Below are 20958 nucleotides of genomic sequence, written 5' to 3'. Positions count from 1 at the left end.
ATCATATCTTGACAACCACACATGGGATTTGAGAGTTCTTGGACTTTTTGAAAATGGGAGAACAAGATCTTCAACTTTCATGTTGGGCAAAAATTCATTTGAAGCTTGTATCATGATATAAGTTAAGGATCAAGAAGTTTCCATTTTTGGCAGTTGAAATTACAGGTCCACTTTCTATTTCTGGAAAATTTCTGATTGACTTGATTTTCTTCCATGATGAGGTTGGACATGATAGATGAGACTTATATAAGCATGAATGAGCTCCTTCAAATCAATTCTATCCATCAAATCTCTGATTAAATCCACAGTTGACCAAGTTTGACTTTTTAGGGTTTTGGATGACTGAACCACTTCTGATGAATTCCAAACCCTAATTCCTTGAGACCTTGACTTCAAAAGATGTCCCAAGATGTATGAGCTCTTGATTGTTGATCATGGTGCCCAAATTCTGCAAGAATGGCCACCATCCATTGCTTTGACTGACTGTTGACTGTCTTCGACCTAATTTCTGATGATTGCTTCAACTGCAAGCAACAAGGTTAAACTGACAATATTTTTGTACTTTTTGAATGATAAACATATGAGAGCAAGAATATACAAATGCAAAGTATGCTTGGTGATCAAGAAATCAAACCACAAGGCAAACTACCCACTAGGAGGGGACTAAGGCATGCAATGATCCTTGAGGTTATGATATGATATGATATGGGCCATGAGGGATCTTAGGGCCCAAAATTGGGGTCTTACAGATGCCCCTATTTAAGGTCATTCTAGCCGGAGAAGTGAAGTTTAGAAATCTTCATCTTGACGCGGTAGAATGGGCTTAAATAACAGTAATGAGACAAATTTTGGTCCCTAAGAGACCTCATGATGCAAATGTATGCATGCAAAAGACACAAATTCTGTGGGGAATATGATTCACACAGAAGAAAAGACGATCCATCGGAGTAGTACACTCACCAGGAACAGAGACTCTAACAAGACTCTATGGGGATAAACAAAAGAAAAGGAAATGTGTGAACAAGACACGACTCCAATCTGGGGAAAAACAAAACTGACACAGCGTGAACAAGACACGACTCTGATTAGAAAAAACAGAAAACAGACTGGAGAACTCACTGGGGAGTGAAGGACTCACACTGGGGAAAAGAAACCCAAAGGAAAAATAAATCCATTGGAGAGACACAAGCTGACTCCTGAGGAGAAGCGAAAGAAAAACTTCACTGAGGAAGTAACAAACAAAATGAGACGTTACCGGTATAAGGGTAACAAACTCAGGAAGGAACACCAATGATACCGGGTTGTAGGTATGTAACAGGTGACCGACCAAAGACGTGAATTGGTGTGTGTTCCAAAACACTCATCATCCTGAAGAGAGCGAAAGCAAACTTGTTTATAGGATGGATGTTCAATTCCACAAGGAAAATGAATCTTACTCTGAGGGGAAAGCAATAAAGGGTTGACCCAAGAGTGAAACGAGACATATTATTCATTACCGGCAGACCGTGAATAATATACTCGAAAGGAAAATTATCCTGAACCGGTTACTGGGTTGTTTATAGGATAAAATCCGAAATCGTGAATTGGTTTGTGTTCCAAGACACTCATCATCCGAAAGAAAGCGAAAGCAAACTTGTTTAAAGGATGGACAAAAAAGCGTGAATCGGTGTGTGTTCCAAAACACTCATCATCCAAAACGCAAACTGGTTAAAGGATGGGCAAAAAACGTGAATTGGTGTGTGTTCCAAAACACTCATCATCCGAAAGAAAGCTAGAACAGCAGACTTGTTTAAAGGATGGTCAAAAAACGTGAATTGGTGTGTGTTCCAAAACACTCATCATCCGAAAGAAAGCTAGAACAGCAGTCTTGTTTAAAGGATGGACAAAAAACGTGAATTGGTGTGTGTTCCAAGACATTCATCATCCGGAAGAAAGCTAGAACAGCAGACTTGTTTAAAGGATGGGCAAAAAAGCGTGAATTGGTGTGTGTTCCAAAACACTCATCATCCGAAAGAAAGCTAGAACAGCAGACTTGTTTATAGGATGGGCAAAAAAGCGTGAATTGGTGTGTGTTCCAAAACACTCATCATCCGAAAGAAAGCTAGAACAGCAGACTTGTTTATAGGATGGCCGAAAAACGTGAATTGGTGTGTGTTCCAAAACACTCATCATCTGAAAGAAAGCTAGAACAGCAGACTTGTTTAAAGGATGGTCAAAAAACGTGAATTGGTGTGTGTTCCAAAACACTCATCATCCGAAAGAAAGCTAGAACAGCAGACTTGTTTAAAGGATGGTCAAAAAACGTGAATTGGTGTGTGTTCCAAAACACTCATCATCCAAAACGCAAACTGGTTAAAGGATGGATATTCGATTCTACAAAGAATACGAATCTTGCTCAGTTGGGGAAAATCAACAAAGGATTCCAACTAAAGAGCGCATGAGATATATTATTCATTACCGGCAGACCGTGAATAATATACTCGCATGGAAGATTATCCTGAACCGGTTACTGGGTTGTTTAAGGATAAAAAACCGAAAAGAAAGGCATCGGGATACCAGAATAGGTATATAATGATGACCACTCAAAAGGAGCAACAGACATTACCGACAAAAGGGTAAATGAAAGGCGAACTGCTGAGGATAAATTGCAAGCATCCGGCAATTATCGACAGGGACTAGCTGGGGATGCATTGGTATACAACCAATGATCCGGGGAACAAATCACTAGCATACGGTGAAAAGACCCACTGGGGATAAAATTGCTAGCATACGGCAATTATCCACAAAAGACTTGCTAGGGATATAAGTGCTGATCTGAGCAACTTATCCAAGCAAAGGAAAATCAACATCAAAGACTAGATGAAGATAACCACAAAATTAGGGTTTACATCTACCGAATACGGGGTAGAAGACCAACAACTCCGCGTGGGGATAGAACAAATCACAAATCCGCACGGGAAACCAAAATAGGGTTTATAACAAACCGCAAACTGCTGAAGAGCAGGAAAATAGGATTTACAACTACCGGGTAGTAGGTAGAAAACCAAAACTCTGGCTGGAGAATAAAAGGTGTATAACCACAAATTCTGTTAAGAAGGCCAGGAAAAGTAGGACTTACAACTACCGGTTATGAGGGTAGAGGCCTAAGAACATTCCGCTGGGGAACAACCCACTGGGAAGCACAAGACATTTGACAAATAGCCAATTCGGGAATGATCCGAAAAGACGGACTGAATAAAGACACGTCCTAATGAGGATGTAACTCAAATAGGAAAATCCATCCCAATATATGTGTTGGGAGGAAACGGAAGAAACCGTCATCCACGAGGATATATCTCGGTGGGGAACTGCAGAAGGAAAGACAAACATTTTCTGCTTATGGGGTTGACTCTATATGGAGAGATTTTGACACCCGTCATCTGCTTGGGGAGATCTGTAAAGAGATCTATATCGCCATAGCAGGAGACACGACAAACAAAAGATATATGGCAAGAAATGCAACATGAATATCTGAATGTTTATGAATATGCATGAATATGCGTGATTTATGTTTGATGAATGCTGACAAAACAGACAATTCTAACACAACCAGGTTCAAGAACAAACGTCCGGTATTATACTTCCAGGGGAAAAACCAGCCGGAGAGCCAATCTGCGGAGATCTATATGCTGTAAAGCAAAGATCTGCAGGTACTGCTGAAGAAGCAGAGAATCATAGATATCAGGAAACATCCCAATCAGGGTACAGAAAGTCACAACGGGCGAAACAGCCACCAAGACAAATCTGTAGGGGAACAAGAGAAGTCCCAAAGGTATCTGCAGGGGATCCCAGTGTCAACTGAGAAACAAAAGGAGTGCGTAAGCACGAACTGCTGTAGAAGCAAATCCACACAACTCCACTGGGGAACAACCTACTGAGGGAGAATGATATCGTCCAGATAGAATCTAACTGCATAAGCAATTCTACTGGGGAAAACTGTCGGCTACACTCTCTTGGGAACAAGCCACTGAGGGAGGACAGATCAGACAAATATATTCTGCAACGAACCAATCCACTTGGGGAGAATATACATAGCAAACTGATCACAACAAGTAGATTCTGCAATACAAGCCACTCTACTGGGGATCACAAACAGTCAGGAAATCAAATCCGTTCACTGGAGGCTAGAGCCATCATCCGACCATATCGGGATTGAAGGAGTATTCAACAGGCAAAGCTGCCACAACAAACACTCTGCAGACTAAGCTGAGGAAAAGATGGTTGCAAATATACTGGGATACCCACCCAATCAACCACGGAGTAGGAAAATAAATCCTGCTCTGCTGAGAAGAAAAACTCTGATAGAGAGATAGCAACAATTCCGCAGACGACTTCGCCGGGGAAAGGGTAAAGTACCGGGTATCAAACCACTGACCTACCAAGTCTTCAAAAGAAAACAAACGTGCTGAGGAAACAGACAATTCCTGCTGGCACACTGCATGGGGAAAAGCGGTAACAACTCCACTTACAACCCTGGTGGGGATATCAATAACAGCTCTAATCGCGACTCCGAGGGGAGCATCAGTCAATGGCTATACTCATGATTGCTCTGAGGAGACAAATAAAGCCTGGGGGTATCGACCCACTGGAGAAAGTGACGGGGCACCAAGGTGACAAACCATCAACCTCCGAAACTTCACAATAAAACACCCATGCTAGGGGAAAGCTGCTGCTGGAGAATGAAGTCTTCAACAACAAACCACTTGCGACTGTACTGGGGAACAGCCCCAACAACAACTCTGTTTGTGGAACAGCCTCAACAAAGGTCTGAAGAAAGAAAATACCACCAAACCAGGAATATGAACAAATGTCTTACCTGTTGGGAATCATGCCACCCTCGGGAGAGCACTGAGATATTCTTGAGTATCCTTTTAATCTTGTGAATGTTCACTTTGTTTTAAAACAAAAATTTTGAAAAATTTGATTTTAAAACAATGACATTTTATCAATTTAAAACATGCAAAACATTTGTTGAATTGAAACAAATAAGAGTGCAAATAAATGGATAAAAAGCTCAAATTGATTTGATAGAATGGTAGTCTGCAAATGGCAAGACTCCATAGATCTGTACAAATTTGAAATCAGTGATATATATTGGAAGAGGGCTACATTGAACATAATGATCCTTTCTCTACCAATTTGAATCTCGATGTATCCGAAGCTTCGGTTGACGACGAATCGAGAATCTTCTGACGAAATGACGACTGATGAACAGAAAGTCTTGTCGGGATGCAGTTACTTGCCAAATCCCTAATTTTTGCCTAGATTGCCCCAGAGTGAGGTACTCAATCTAGCGGGATGCAAATATTTTCTTTTTTAAGTCTCTAATTTTTGCCTGGATTACCCTTGCGGGTTCTCCACCGAGACGCTCATTTTTGCCTAAGCCGCCCTTTCGGGTTTTCAACTTAGCGAGCTATTCTGTTTTTTTCATTTGTTTTTTTTTCATTTGCATATACTTTTTTCTTAGGCAAAGTATCTCTTAACTGCATCTGAGTTCACAGGACGAGTGAAATCCTCCCCATCCATTGTTGTAAGCATCAAAGCACCGCCTGAAAAGGCTCTCTTAACAACATATGGACCCTCGTAGTTTGGAGTCCACTTGCCCCTGGAATCGGGCGCGAAAGACAAAACTTTCTTGAGCACGAGGTCACCTTCTCGGAACACGCGAGGCTTGACCTTCTTATCGAATGCTTTCTTCATTCTTTGCTGATATAACTGACCATGGCACATGGCAGTTAATCGCTTTTTTCAATCAATTCAGTTGGTCATAACGACTCTGAATCCATTCAGCATCAGTCAACTAGGGACTTGAGGGTATAATTTTTCTTTTTTCTTTTTGGAAAAATATTGAAAAAAATTTCCCTGATTTTTTTTTATGGTTGCAAACAGATGAAGAGAATGTGTTGGAATGATGAATCCTTGGGGCCCTTTAGCTCAGCAAAGCTTGTAACCCTCCAAATCTCCTTTCACCATTGCTATGCTCTTTGAAAACAGACCAAGAAAAGGGCTGTGCAGATGAGGTTTAGTGGTTCCAAGGATCTCACAAAGATGCCTAGGTGAAGAAACAATCCAAGTTGTTCAAGGGTTTCTTGTGTTTCGAGCAGAAAATGCCCATATGCCAAATTGCAAGAATGAGGAGAATGCAGTTTTTCTGTGGTTTCCAAGTTGTGGCTGTCAAAAACTAGGGTTGAAAAATGAGCAGAATGATCTTTATATGGTCTGTTTATCATTGGTTTAGGAAGTACTAAACTTGATTAGCTTGAATGAGTGTAATTGCAAACTTGCTAATTTTGGACAAAGTGGAAATGGAGGTGTGTGTGCACGAGCTGGGCCTGGTACAGGCTGCATACAGACTATTCCAATTGATGTTTTGTGTTGTACATGAAAGGCTGTACCTTGCTTTGTTCCTTTCACACCATTTGCAAAAATAACAACTTATGCAACTTTGGTCAAAATGAGGTGTAATGGTGGTATGATGATGATTTAGGAATTGGAACAAGTCACAAATAACATATGAAACATCTCCCAATTGGCCAATTGGTGAAAAAAGTCTTAATTCAAAAAGTCAAAGTTTGGTCAAACTTTGATTTTAAATGCAAAAGGTCCAAAAATGCCATTTTGAATGGTAGGGTTTTGATGAATGAAATTTATATTTTTGGAAAGAGGATGAAAAATGTGGTTTGTAGGAAAAAACCCCACCAAATTTGGCCTTATGGTTTGAGAGATATGCCTTGTTGAAGTTCAAAAATTGGTGAAAATGATTTGATCATATCTTGACAACCACACATGGGATTTGAGAGTTCTTGGACTTTTTGAAAATGGGAGAACAAGATCTTCAACTTTCATGTTGGGCAAAAATTCATTTGAAGCTTGTATCATGATATAAGTTAAGGATCAAGAAGTTTCCATTTTTGGCAGTTGAAATTACAGGTCCACTTTCTATTTCTGGAAAATTTCTGATTGACTTGATTTTCTTCCATGATGAGGTTGGACATGATAGATGAGACTTATATAAGCATGAATGAGCTCCTTCAAATCAATTCTATCCATCAAATCTCTGATTAAATCCACAGTTGACCAAGTTTGACTTTTTTAGGGTTTTGGATGACTGAACCACTTCTGATGAATTCCAAACCCTAATTCCTTGAGACCTTGACTTCAAAAGATGTCCCAAGATGTATGAGCTCTTGATTGTTGATCATGGTGCCCAAATTCTGCAAGAATGGCCACCATCCATTGCTTTGACTGACTGTTGACTGTCTTCGACCTAATTTCTGATGATTGCTTCAACTGCAAGCAACAAGGTTAAACTGACAATATTTTTGTACTTTTTGAATGATAAACATATGAGAGCAAGAATATACAAATGCAAAGTATGCTTGGTGATCAAGAAATCAAACCACAAGGCAAACTACCCACTAGGAGGGGACTAAGGCATGCAATGATCCTTGAGGTTATGATATGATATGATATGGGCCATGAGGGATCTTAGGGCCCAAAATTGGGGTCTTACACTCTCAATCTTTCGATTTGAGAAACATGATGTCCTCATCAGGAAAGTCAAACCTCATAGGTTGGTAATCATCAATCGGTTGCTCTGCAAGATAGTCTGACAAGACACTTCCCTTGATGGCTTTTTGTGAAGTGTATTGGACGTCGTACTCTGTCGGTATCATTTGTCGCCTAGTAACCTTTCCGGTAAGTGCTGGCTTTTCAAAAATATACTTGACTGGATCCATTTTTGATATCAATAGAGTCGTGTGAGTCAACATATACTGTCTTAGTCGGCGAGCAGCCCATGCCAAAGCGCGACAAGTTTTCTCGAGCAATGAGTATCTTTGTTCACAGTCGGTAAACTTTTGCTAAGGTAGTATATTGCATGCTCTTTTCGACCTGACTCGTCATGCTGACCGAGCACACAACCCATTGACTTTTCTAACACAGTCAAGTACATGATCAATGGTCTTTCCTCTCGGCCTGTAGCCTGGCCCCGATCTTGATCTCTTTCTTGTCGTCTTCGGTACCAACGTTGATGGTCTCAACCACCTCCTGATAAGGTGTAATAGCTCGGTCCTCCTGTTTCAACAATCTGGCTAACGCTTCAGGCAATTCACAATCTTCCTCAGCCCCTTCTTCGGCTTGATAGATAGGATTGTCGAAGTCATACTTGGCCATAGCAGTGTCGTTAGCAGTGAGATCCGGGTGGTCGGCTCTGCATGATGGAGGATCATGCTTTACCTTAGAATGAGAGATTTTTTTTTTTGAAAGAAAGGAAAAACGAAAAAAGAAACATTGCCATTTTTTGGTAAAAAGTAAAAAAAACTGAAAGAAAGAGAACACAAAATTGTTTGCAAAAGCCGTCCTTTATTGATGATAAAAATAATTGCGAAACGTAACTAAATGGATGGCCCTAGAAATGAGCCGTTACACCTTGGGCAAAGTGTAAGACTTTATTATGCATGTAATAAAGGAAAACAATAAAAATCACTCTTTCAGTAGAGTAACCCGAACGGTTTTTTTCAGACGACCAATTGTCGAGCTTTTCTCCCGGGACACACGGGCGAATCCAGCTATCTAAGTCACAGTCGCTGTCAGCCTTGTCTTCATTTGCAGCATTGACGACGTGGGGAGAAACCAAACCCCCGCTGGAGAAAGTACCGGCTTCATTCTTCTGAGATCCCGGAGCATACCCCAATCCAAACTTGTCTTCTTTGATGACTGGCTCCACAAATTTGCCCCAGCCTTGGGCATTACCAGCTTCAACCACTTCGACAGCATTAATCCCCTGCCTGCCGTGAGCCGGCATCGGGTTCTGGATAACATTAGGCACCGGAGCAAAATTGATAGCCTGGGCATCTCTCAAATCTTGTACCTTTAACTGGAGAGCCTTGCAATTATCTGTAGTATGGCCAGGTGCGTTGGAGTGAAAAGCACATTTGGCATTGACATCATAACCTCTAGGCAAATTATTGGGATCGGTTGGTGGAGCCAGAGTTCTCAACGTAACCAGATTCATGTCAATCAGCTTGGGAAGTAATACTGAATAAGGCATTGGGATTGGCTCGATGACCCGGTCCGTCTGCCTTGGACGTTGTTGATAGTGTCTCTGCTGACCCGGATTACCTCCTTGTTGTTGATTGTTGTACCTGGGTTGTTGTTGCGGATGACATTGCGGTTGAGGAACAGGTGTTGGAATAGTGACTGCGGCCACTTGATCTTGATAATAATTAGGGCGTCCTCTACCCCTGCCTCTGCCGGTATACACAGCGCTTGTCTCGCCTTCTTTTCTTCGCTGACCGTTACCAGCAAACAGTCTCTTGGGACCTGATGAGTTGGAAGCACTATTGTCTTGAATTCGGCCCATCTTCAACAGACTCTCGATTCTTTCTCCAGCAATTACTATCTCTGCAAAGCTGATTGACGGGCAAGCAGCCAATCTCTCAATATAATTGCCTTGAAGAGTGTTCATGAACATGTCCGCCATCTCCCTTTCAGACATAAGGGGTTGGACGGACGCAGCAATCTGCCTCCAACACTGAGCATACTCTCTAAAGGTTTCCTTGGCAGTCTGAGACATACCTTGCAACAAGGTCCGATTTGGAGCCATGTCCAAGTTGTATTGATATTGCTTGACAAAAGCCTCTGCCAAGTCTTTCCAGCTCTTGATGGTAGTACGAGACAAATGAGAATACCATTCACGAGAAGCTCCAGTTAGACTGTCTTCAAAATAGTACATCCACAGCTTTTCATCTTCCGTGTGAGCTCCCAACCTTCCTAGATAAGATTGGAGATGAGTGTGTGGGCAAGAAGCCCCGTTGTATTTCTCAAAAGTAGGGGGTTTGAACTTGTGAGGAATCTTTACTCCCTGAACCAGACCAAGATTTGTGACATCAAAGCCTAAGGAATTTTGAGAGTCCAAAGATTTGAGCTTCTCAGCAAGCTCATTCATACGGCGAGTGATCTCGAGGGCCTCGTCGTGCAAAGAAAATTGATCACACTGATAATCTTTAGTAGCGGGGTGCCCGTTAATCTGAATTCCTTGATTCACATTGTACCTTCCGCCAATACCATTTCCCAACATTCCCTGTGTTGCCAACATTACCCGGGTTTCCATCAGCATTTGCGTTACCCGCGTTACCAGTGTTCACAGGGTTATCAGTGTTCCCAGGGTTACCAGGGTTACCAGGGTTCCCCTCAGCACTTGGTATTTCCACCTCTGGATCGGGCCTCGGTTGCTCAACCAATTCCCTCAGCTTTGCCTGGCCTTCTGCCATACTAGTCATCAATGTCATGAACTGATCCATCCTTTCACGCATATCAGCCAGCTCTTTCTGTATTTGGTCCATCGCTAGTCGTGGACGATTTTCCTTTGTCGGGTACCTGTGGACTCGCTTGGGACCAATAACTGCCTGATACAGGGAACAAACATTAGACACTGCGGTGACACCTGCAAAACAGACAAGGGTTAATATGCATGGTATGCGATGCACTGCTTGTTCAGTTTTAAGGCACCCCCGTTTTGAAAGGGAATACCCTGCAAATGAATAAGCATGAGATGTTGGATGCAAATATGCAGATGATGTTATGCAATGCAAAGGCCTGTCAATCAGAATTGATGTATCTGCTTGAACATTTGTCAGGTTGCACTGTCTGGAGAGAAATTAAGAGCACACCACACAAAGGTCATGGGATGGATCATGTTATCCTTAATATCAACCACCCATTTTGGTGGATTATGGTTTACATCTTATCACCACCCGAGTTCCATTGATATTAAGGATACCTGATCGGATTAACCATGAATCAAGGGTTTGTTGCAAGTCACGAGCATGGAGTTTAGGTTAAGAACCACCCAAAAGGAGTGTACTAAGGTTTAAACCTGCCAAACATGTTCTACAAAAGGTTCCCATAGTCATAATCCCATCTTTCGGATATTATCAGAGGAACGACTACTCGTATTCCAACAATATTCTCAAGAGAGACTCTTATGAGTGTAGTATCGCGTAACAATCGTATCAAATCTTACACTTGAACGACTTTCGCACTACGTCCTACGAATAGGCCAAGATGGGTTTGGTAAACTAAGGTCCTCGGCTTCTAAGGTCTATATTGGAACAAGTAATGTCTAACCACAACTTACTTATGTGACATTATTGATCTCAACATGACCTCCACCAAGTGAATGGGCTTGCAAGTCAACTCGCTAAGGAATAACTCCACACAAGTCGACAGGACTATGCCATTCTCCTATCCTAAGTGCACTCGAGTTCGGGTATAGAACTCATCTCACAAAGATCACCAAGCAACCATAGCCAGCCAACAGATAAAGCAATGATATGTACACAATGCAATAAGGTAAATCAGGTAAATAAATAACCGTACAAAAGCATGAACACCCAATAAACAAACTACAAAAGCTAGGAGGGACTCGCTTAGGGAAGATGGACCAGCAAGAGGTCAACTTCTATGTTCCCCAGCAGAGTCGCCAGCTGTCGTAACCTGAAAAATACAGTGCGAAAAAAAAAACAACCGGCGAAATTAAAAGACAGAAGAGTCGCCACCGTGCGTTATTCATCCCAAAGAAGGGAAAGGAAACGCTCGAAGTAAACCTGAAAAAGGAAAGTACAAGACGGGGTCTCGCAACCAAATCTTGGGTTCGGGAGTCGGTTATGCGAAGGGAAGGTATTAGCACCCCTACGCATCCGTAGTACTCTACGGGATCCACTTATGTAGTTCTTGTCTAAAGGGTATGGGTTTATCTAATGTACTATTTACTAAAAAAGGGTTAAAGGAAAAGGACTCACGCGGATGTCGCATCCACTGCATACGTATCTCATCTGAATACGAGAATCAGAGTCTTCGTAGCTCGGCTGACCTATGGGTTGGGGGGATGTGTGCTCGCTAAGACATCGCGTCTTATGCCTACGTATCTCATCTGGCCTGAGAATCAGAGCAAAACGTAGTTCGGCTAACTACGGGGTTATGGATTGGGTTTTGGACGAACGGCGTCACTACGCAATCTACCGGATGCTCGACCTTTGGAGACTTACTCGCCTGTAGTAGAAGGAGTTAGCGCGTTGTTTTGGGTTTTAGGAGAAGAAAAATCAATAAAGGGTTAGGGTTTGGGATGCTCAAGGGCAGAAAAGGGCAGTCCTTGACGAAGGAACCGCGCTACCTGCAGGGATATGAATACAAAACACAAAACATGTATCTCAAAGTAAAATGCCACCAAGGGGCTCAAACGTTGCCTCCTATCGAGGTCTTCCAGCTAGGAAAGCAGTAAAATGCGGGAAAAATGTAAAAGTACCACGCGGATAAAGATCCGAAGTAACAGCAATTAGAGGAATGGGAAACCCTGAGATCCTTCCAAGTTAATGCCATCAAAGAAAAGTGAGTCAGTACAGGTAATCGGAATGAACCTCCAGGGGTTATCCCACAAATAAAGTGGGAAACCACGCAAGTTATCCCTGCAAAAGTCATGTGAGCCCTCACAAAAATTCAACAAAAGGGTTAGTGAAACACCATAAGCATTTTTTTCATGATCAACAGTATGGTTTCAAAAAACTCAAACCCTGTGGCATACATTTCAGAAATTAAACGGTTAAACATTCAAGGCATTGTTTATACATTCATATACATATTAAACCCATGGACAAAGGTAATGGGAATAATGGCAAACCTGATTGGAGAGCTTGATTGAAATTGAGTTGCACCCGTGAGGTTTACAAAACAATCTTCAGGGTTTATGTGAGGCAGAGGTGATTCTGTGTAGTTGAGTTCCCTTCGGGGTTTGGAGGCTGCTCTGAACTCCGTTAGGTCTTCTCTCACTATCTTTTTCCTCAGGGTTTTGTTCCAAGGAAACCTCAGAGTATTTTGCTTCTCTTCAAAATCCCCCTTTGTTCTGTGTTCTCTCAAGTGAAGCCTTGGTATTTATAGACTGAATTTCATGGTTTTGTGGGCTCAAATGAGAGAGACCCAAGTCCAAATTTTTTTTATTATATTTTATTTATTTAATTATTTATTTAATTAATTAATTAATTAATTAATTAATTAAAATTTTTTTTATTATTATTATTTTATTTTATTTTTTTTGTAAAAAATTATATTTTTTTTTTTTCGTTTTTTTTTTTTTTTGGATCTAGTTCTGATTGACATGATGAAATGCAATATGAAATGCTAAATGAATCCATGAATGAGGAGGGCAAATTTTGGGGTGTTACAATAATCAAATTTTCTTTTATACATTTGTACTCCTTCGTCAGTTGCTTGATTACTAATTCTGAATCTCCTTTAATTTCGACCCTAGTTGCCCCCAATTCCAACAAAGCCTCAAGTCCTGCAATAAGAGCTTCATATTCTGCTTCGTTGTTGGAACAAAGGGGACCTTCAATTCTATATTTGAATTTTGTTGGAATTCTGTCAGGAGAAATTAACATTATCCCAACCCCACTTCCATTCTTATGAGTGGAACCGTCGAAGAATAATTTCCAAGGTTTTAACTCAACTTGAAATTGAGGATTTTCGACCAGTGCATGGTCTACAATAAAATCTGATACTATTTGTCCTTTCATTGCCTTTAAAGGTATAAAGGTTAAAGAGTATTCAGTGAGCGCTAAAGCCCATTTGCCAATTTGACTGTGCATTATTGGCTTAGATAACATATACTTGATGACATCAAAATGCGAAGAGACGTATAAATCAATAGGTTTTATATAATATTTAAGTTTAGTACAAGAGAAATGCAAACAGAGACACAACTTTTATATTGAAGTGTATCTAGTTTCTGCATCATTTAAAACCCTACTAAGGTAGTAAATGGCTCTTTCGACGCCATCTTCATTCTCTTGCGCCAACATGCTACCTATGGTAGTGTCGGAAGCTGATATATACAGTTTCATAGGCTTCTTTCCACACGGTGGTGCCAAGATAGGAGGATTCGTCAGATAATGTTTGATCTTGTCGAATGCCTCTTGGTGTTCGTCATTCCATTCGAACTTGCCTTGTTTCAGGCGCAGAAGGGGAGAGAAGGCTTAAGTTCGACCACTTAAATTCGAGATGAATCTTCTTAGGAAGTTTATCTTTCCTAATAATGATTGCAATTCATTTTTGGTTGATGGTGCTTTGGTCTCCATAATAGCCTTCGTCTTGTTCTGATTGATTTCTATCCCCTTTTTGTGGACTACAAAGCCCAGGAAATCTCCAGCCTGCATAAAGAATGCACACTTAAGAGGATTCATTTTTAAGCCATGTTTTCTCATTCTTTCGAATGATTGGCTGAGATGGGATAGATGGTCTTCATCCGACGTAGATTTTATCACAATGTCATTTATGTATACTTGCATGAATGTCTCTATATAATCATGAAATATAGAGTTCATTGCTCGTTGGTATGTTGCCCCAGCGTTTTTTAGGCTAAAAGGCATGACTATCCATTCATAAGTGCCTATTTCCCCTGGACATCGAAAAGCTGTTTTAGAAACATCTTCTTCTGCGATGAAAATATGGTTATAGCAAGAATATCCATCAAGCATGCTGAGATACTCATAGCCTACGGCTGAGTCAACCAACATCTCTGCCACAGGCATTGGATACTCATCCTTAGGGGTTGCTGCATTTAGATCACGAAAATCTATACATACTCGCAAAGAGCCATTTTTCTTGATAACAGGGACAATATTAGCAATCCAATCGACATACCTTGTGGTCCTGATGAAGTTGCAACGAAGAAGTCTTTCGACCTCTTTTTTTATCTTTGTGAGGATTTCTGGTGCGAATCTTCTTGGAGTCTGCTTGATGGGATTCTTGCCATCCTTTATAGGCAGCTTTAATTCGACCAGGTCCCTCTTCAAACCAGGCATCTCGTCGTAATCCCAAGCGAAGCAATCTTTGTTATTCCTTAGTAATTCAATCACTCTCACTTTCAACTTGGGGTCCAGTTTAGCGCTGATGTAGGTAATTCTTTTTGCACTTCCATCTCCGAGGTCAATCTCTTCGAGAGGATCTTGCGCTAACATCTTTGCACTTGACATTACTGGATCTTTTTCAAATCCCAGAGGCTCTTCGTCATAGATGGCGTCCAACCTTTCTTCTGCTGGTTCCGCAGGTACTTGTTCGTCAGGGGGTTTTGGTTCAAAGAATTCCCTTGGTCCTGTATTACAGATTTCACTATATGTGGGTTTGTTAGCCATGTTTGTTATCTCGGCTTCGAGAGCCGCTTGTCTTTTGTTCTCAGCCATGTAGGTCGAAATCTTTTCGAAGAAAGAAGACTCAGTCATAGTACAGGTTTTCATCCCAGCCTGTTGTCCGTATCTCAGATGATTCTCCTATTTTTGGGTCTCCCATAATCTCTCTATCCCACTGGAAGCCATTTGGGTGGAGAGTCAAAAAGTACAAGGCATTTTTATTTGGGGCATAGCCTTCTTCCGCTGGGTAACACGGTCTTATGTGTGCCAAATTTCTGTCAAAGTTTCTCTTGTCCACATGGTTTACTTCTGCCCTGAAGTAACTTTGGTCGGCTTCGACATTCTCTACCACGCCATCTTCTCTCCAGATAGATATTCTTTGATGCATAGTCGAAGGGACCGCTCATATTCCATGTATCCACTCTCTCCCCAGTAGTAAGTTGTAATTTGCTTTTGCAGGTATTACCATTAACATCGTTGGTCTTGTGATTGACCCAACAGTTAAGTCCACTTGTATGACGCCCAACGTCTGTCCTATCTTTCCTTCATAATTTGGCAGTACCATGTTGTGAGGTTTGACGTCAATGTCGAACATCCCTATCTTTTTCAACATGACTTGGGGCATCAAATTAACGGCTGTTCCCCCGTCCACCAAGACTTTATTCACTCCCACCTGTTCAACTTTGGCCCTAATGTATAGGGGTTTGAGGTGACTCTGCATCCCCTGGTGTGGCCTTTCGAACATAGCATTCTGTTCTTCGACAGCACCACTGTTCAGAACATAATAACACACTGGTTGATGCTTTGCCATCTCTACAGCGTCCGCTTCCTCATTATCTTCAACCTCTGTTTCCTGGTTATACTCGTGCGGCAAGACTGAGACCATGTTACAATTCATATTCACGGAAGACACTCCATCGGACTCGAAATCATCTGTGAGCATTTCTTCTTCTTTCGCTTGTTCCTTCTGAACCTTCTGAGTTATGTTTTCATCTGGAAATAACTTTCTTCCTACGGGTGGTTTGGTTGAATCCATGATATTTGGGGGATTCTTGACGCTGTTGGACTCTCCTGTTTCTCTTTGATTCATTTCTCTTTCTACTTTCCTCATCCTTTGATGCCTTCTCCATTGGGATCTCGACATAGGGTTCTTTCCTTTGTAATTTTCTAACCTGACAGCCTCTCTTTTGGATGCCTGAAATTGTCTTCTGTACGCCCACGAGGTTCTTCCTCCATCTTCGAAACTTCTCCATTTTCCTTTCTTTGGTCCCGCCTGAGTCCACTTGTCCTCAGGGACTTCTGCTGGCAATTTAAACATGACTCTCTTCGCCCTTGGATGAGGGCTATCTGGTCTCCTAGGTGCTCCCCTCTTGTCGAAGCTATACATGTTCGGATTTCCTCCATGTCCGTCCCAACCTAGGTCATATGGGATTCTTTCGAATGCTTCGGCTAATTCTCTATTGTACATTGCCCCACACCTGGGACACATCAAACATTCCGTTTCATATTTGTAGCAGCGCACGATGAAACCCAACAGGCTTTCTCCTGGTGTGGGGTATACCTTCTGCAATTGGCTTTATTTCCTCCAGTTTCTCTCGGTCTTTGTTCGTTGCCATCTCTCATAATCTTCAGCCACCCTTCGAGAGATCCTAATGTTGAATCTTAGGCACAGCAACATGTCAGCATTCTTTTTGTGACATCTCCAGAGATACTCGCGTAGGCTTTCGTTGGCTTTGGGATAGACAAACTTCATCCCTTCCTGCTCCATCTTCAAACATTCCTCCACTTCCTCCATTTCTGGGGGAATTTGCTTCAGGTCTACCATGTTGACGCCCAGACTAGCGTCATCAGTGATTGAAATTGCTTCGAACTTCTTTCTTAGGCCCTTAGTAGCCTCGGTTGTTTTCCCTTTAAGACCTTCAGTGGTCCTTGGTTCGACGTTAGCACCCTGTTTGCTTTTGACAGAGGCTCCAGAGGAAACGTCGTTACTTAGGCCATCGGTAGCCTGCTTTCCATCCAATGTGTAGCCTCCAGTTCCTGTTGCTTTTGCAGCCTCCACTTCCCTTACGTCAACCATGTTGATTTCGACAGGCTCAACATAGTTGGTCTCAGCAACGTTAAGGGGATCAGTATCAACTTTCATCTGGTTTTTTCCTTTGTCGGCGAACTTGAGGCGGCCATCTCTGATTGCGTTCTGAATAAGATCCCTGAAAAGAAAGCATTGTGAAGTTTTATGGCCCAAAAAACTGTGATATTTACAGAAACCTCGTTTCTTTCATTGTTCTAACGGAGGAATCTTGGTATTAGGAGGCACTATCATTTGGCCATCTTTTACTAATAGATCGAAGATCTCGTCACATTTGGTAACATCAAATGTGTAAGTCTTTTTGGGAAATATATCGTTCTTTTCAGTTTCGACATGATTTCTGCCATTCGAAGGTGTAAGTAATTTGCAGGCGTAGGGTGGTGCTTCCTTTAATTCTGCCAAATCTACTTCGAATTCCTCAAGACCATAGGGGTATTCAGCAATTTCAGATTCTTCGTCTTCGAATTCGACATAAGCAACCCTCTCTTTCTTATAATTCTTATTTGCTCTGGCCTTTTCAGATTTTAAGCATTCGACCTGTCGAACCCTATCTGCTAATTGGGCCATGTCTCTTAGATGCTGGGTGTCTAACTTTTTCCTGATGGAATAGTCCAGACCCCCATCGGCCATTTCGACCAACTCGTGTTCAGGTACTATTGTAAAGCATCTAGATTTTAACAAGTGGAACCTATTCAGATAATCATATATAGGTTCGGTGAATTTTCTCTTGATGCTGGCTAGTTCCTTAAGACTTATCTTAGTTTGGCCCATGTAGAATTGTTCATGAAACAATCTTTCTAACTGGGGTCAAGCATCTACGGAATTTGGTGGCAAAGTCGTAAACCACGTGAAAGCGTTCTTTGTTAAAGAACTAGGGAAATATTTCATCCTCAAGTTCTCACTGTTCGCCAAATCCCCCGCCTCAGTCATGTATCTGGCTATATGCTCTATAGTGGATTCACTAGTATCCCCTGAGAATTTGGTGAACTTAGGGATTTTACAACCCCTTGGTAATTCTGTTTGCAGGACATACTCTGATAGGGGAGAAGAATAGTTTGGCCATCGAAGTCTTATGTTTAGACCATTCTGGGCCATGATTCTCTCTATCATACTGGTTAGGTCATTTTCCATCATGTTTTCCCGCCTAACCCTATGAATTACTTCGTCTGCGTCCTGGTCTCTATTAACCATTATCACTCTCCTAGGTTGTTCTTCAGGGACTTCCCGTCGAATTGATTGTTGTTCCAATCTTGCCCCCATGACTCTTTCGTCAAGGGCTTGCCTTTGTGGTCGAACCTGATCTATCGTTGGTTCCTCGCCCTGGATTATAACTTGGTTTGGCCTGCGTCGAACAGCAGGTTGTGGGGCGCCTAGAAAATCTGCTATGCGTCCCATCTGTGCTGACAATTGTTGGTATGTTTGGGCGTTGTCAGTATTAGTCCTATTCACATTTTGTATTAACGGAGAGAAAATGGTATTCATTTCTCTGGCCAAGACTCCTACCATATCACGGTTACTGGCATCCATTTGTTGTCTAAAGGCTGCCTGATTATTCATTGTAAGGGTAGGTAGTAGGGTGGGGATTCCTTGTGATTGGTTATTTTGACCTATGTGGTTCATGCCGGATCCAGAATTTTAGATTGGCGAAATAACTGTATTATGTGGTTGAGTATATATGGAAGAATTGTTTTGAAGCCCTACCATGGCAGTTGATGGCATTCCATAAGGGTAATCTCTCACAGGCCTAAAGTTTTCGAATCTTGGTGGCCTAGGGGTTGAAACTACAGGCATATCTGCCGCGCCTGATATGATAGGCATTACTGTCGAATTATGCAAGGCCATGGATCCAGTTGTTGGTATGGCCTGTGCATTAGGGATTTCAGTGGACACGTTAATCGAATTTGCTCCGATTGTGCCCGTTCCCCGAGGGGAGGATTGTTCCCCTTGACTGGTTGTATTAACCATCTTTTTTGCATTTTTTCCATTGGTTATAAGTTGTGAATTATTGGCTATCCTGCCACTTCTAAGGATCATACAACACTAATTTTTAAACCAAAAGAATAACGGCAATTTTGCGAATAAAACAACTGTTGTAATCAACAATCCTTTTGACACTGTCCCACTAGGCGTGCCAATTTGTTTACCAGTGATTTCTGATAAACAACCGCTAGTCTTCCAAATTTGTATATTTTTGGTAACTCGCAGGATCGACTAGATTGATCCTAGGACATGTGTCTTAAGAATTGTTATTATTGTTATTTGACTGATAGTTACGTTTGTTTCTAATTTGTGAATGACAAAAAGTGTTTAGACAACAATTCTAAGTGAAACTTGTGACTTTATGAACAAAGTAAATAACGATAACTCGGTATTAAAAGGTTTTAAAGATAGTGAAAAGGCTTAGGAAAGGTAAAGATAAATGACTCAGAGTAAATGCTCTATGTTTTAAGAAAGTACTGGAAATGAAGATTCTGGCGGAATGTAAATGCAGAAATGAAAAGTAATGATAAACTACTGAAAAGAAAGGGCAATTCGACGGATAAAGGCAGTAAAAATACTTTGATTTAAACAATTGGTATGAAAACATAACATGAACGAAACTTATGGTGCTCTTCATACATACATTTTCAGCGTAAAACTCTTTTCTCTCGCTCCGGTACTTCGAGTGTATTTTATGAATTTCTGTATATTTGTTTTGAACACCCCTTGAATCTAAAACTAAGATCCCTATTTATAGTAATTCGACCCTAACGGCCTTTACATGTATGATTGACACGTTCGTCGTTCCCAAGCGTTGCATATCTTAGATGTTTCCACGTGTTGATCTGACGAAACGGCTCTGTTTTAAATTTCAAATACTTCGCTTGAAGTCTCGACTCTATAAACACCTATGTCGAAGAGAGCTTTATAAAAACCCAAAAAATCTTCTAAGTTCCAGGTTTCGACAGCAAATAATCGCTTACCCACAAAGAGAATTAAAACAGCTTCGCTACAGTCATTTCTTGCTTATCCTCAAGACTTACTATCTCCAAAGACCTTTTAACTGTCTGTCGAAATCCCCAGCTAACACAACTGCAAAACAAATAAAACGGAAGTAAAAGACGATAAATTCATAAAAACATAAACGAATATCATGTGAAATTAGCCTAAAAACACGATACGATTTCTTGTTATCACATGGCTAATTATAAAGTGTCTGATATGATACCTGATGATTTCAGTTAGCATCATAAGAAGAATTTCTATAAGAAACATTAGAATCAAAGATATTGTTGATTCTTTACTCTTCGTCGATGACCTAATCGCTGAGCAAGACCAAATTTATATGGTTCTTGATGGACATCTAAAGAATTACATTTGTTAGGCGGCTATATGCTCGCCCTGAGCCTCCAATAAAGTCAGATGTTTAGGCTCTTCTGTATGCACATAAAGCTCTACACGATAAAATCAGATAATAGCTCTCAGTTTCCAATGTTTATGCTAACCTAGCTCATTATGAATATGTTTTTTTGTGTGGTGGTTATATATTTCATGATTCTGGATGAAGTCATATTGGTTAGGGTCGTGGCACTATAGAGAGAGCTCTTCAGGTTCAAGACTAACTTGCCAAATTTGTGGGAAGTATTCCCATGTTGTGCTTGAGTGTTGGGA

The 20958-nt window shown here is 41.3% G+C and overlaps 1 protein-coding gene across 1 annotated transcript; it reads right to left on the bottom strand.

The window, feature by feature from the left end:
* Window positions 1-18114: 18114 nt before the first annotated feature.
* LOC127136502 (uncharacterized) lies at window positions 18115-18864 on the bottom strand. The gene has a single exon (XM_051063050.1). The coding sequence runs from the start codon at window positions 18862-18864 to the stop codon at window positions 18115-18117; it is 750 nt and encodes a 249-aa protein (XP_050919007.1).
* Window positions 18865-20958: the final 2094 nt, after the last annotated feature.

This window comes from Lathyrus oleraceus, chromosome 4 (genome assembly GCF_024323335.1).
Source record: "Lathyrus oleraceus cultivar Zhongwan6 chromosome 4, CAAS_Psat_ZW6_1.0, whole genome shotgun sequence".
In the NCBI taxonomy this organism is placed as follows: Eukaryota; Viridiplantae; Streptophyta; class Magnoliopsida; order Fabales; family Fabaceae; genus Lathyrus; species Lathyrus oleraceus.
The sequence above is the reverse complement of the archived record's forward strand: the minus strand, read 5'-3'. Positions and strand labels throughout refer to the sequence as shown.

What these genes read in the sequence shown, in the direction of transcription:
- LOC127136502 (XM_051063050.1), bottom strand. Translation starts at nt 18,864, where the DNA reads ATGAATAATCAGGCAGCCTTTAGACAACAAATGGATGCCAGTAACCGT.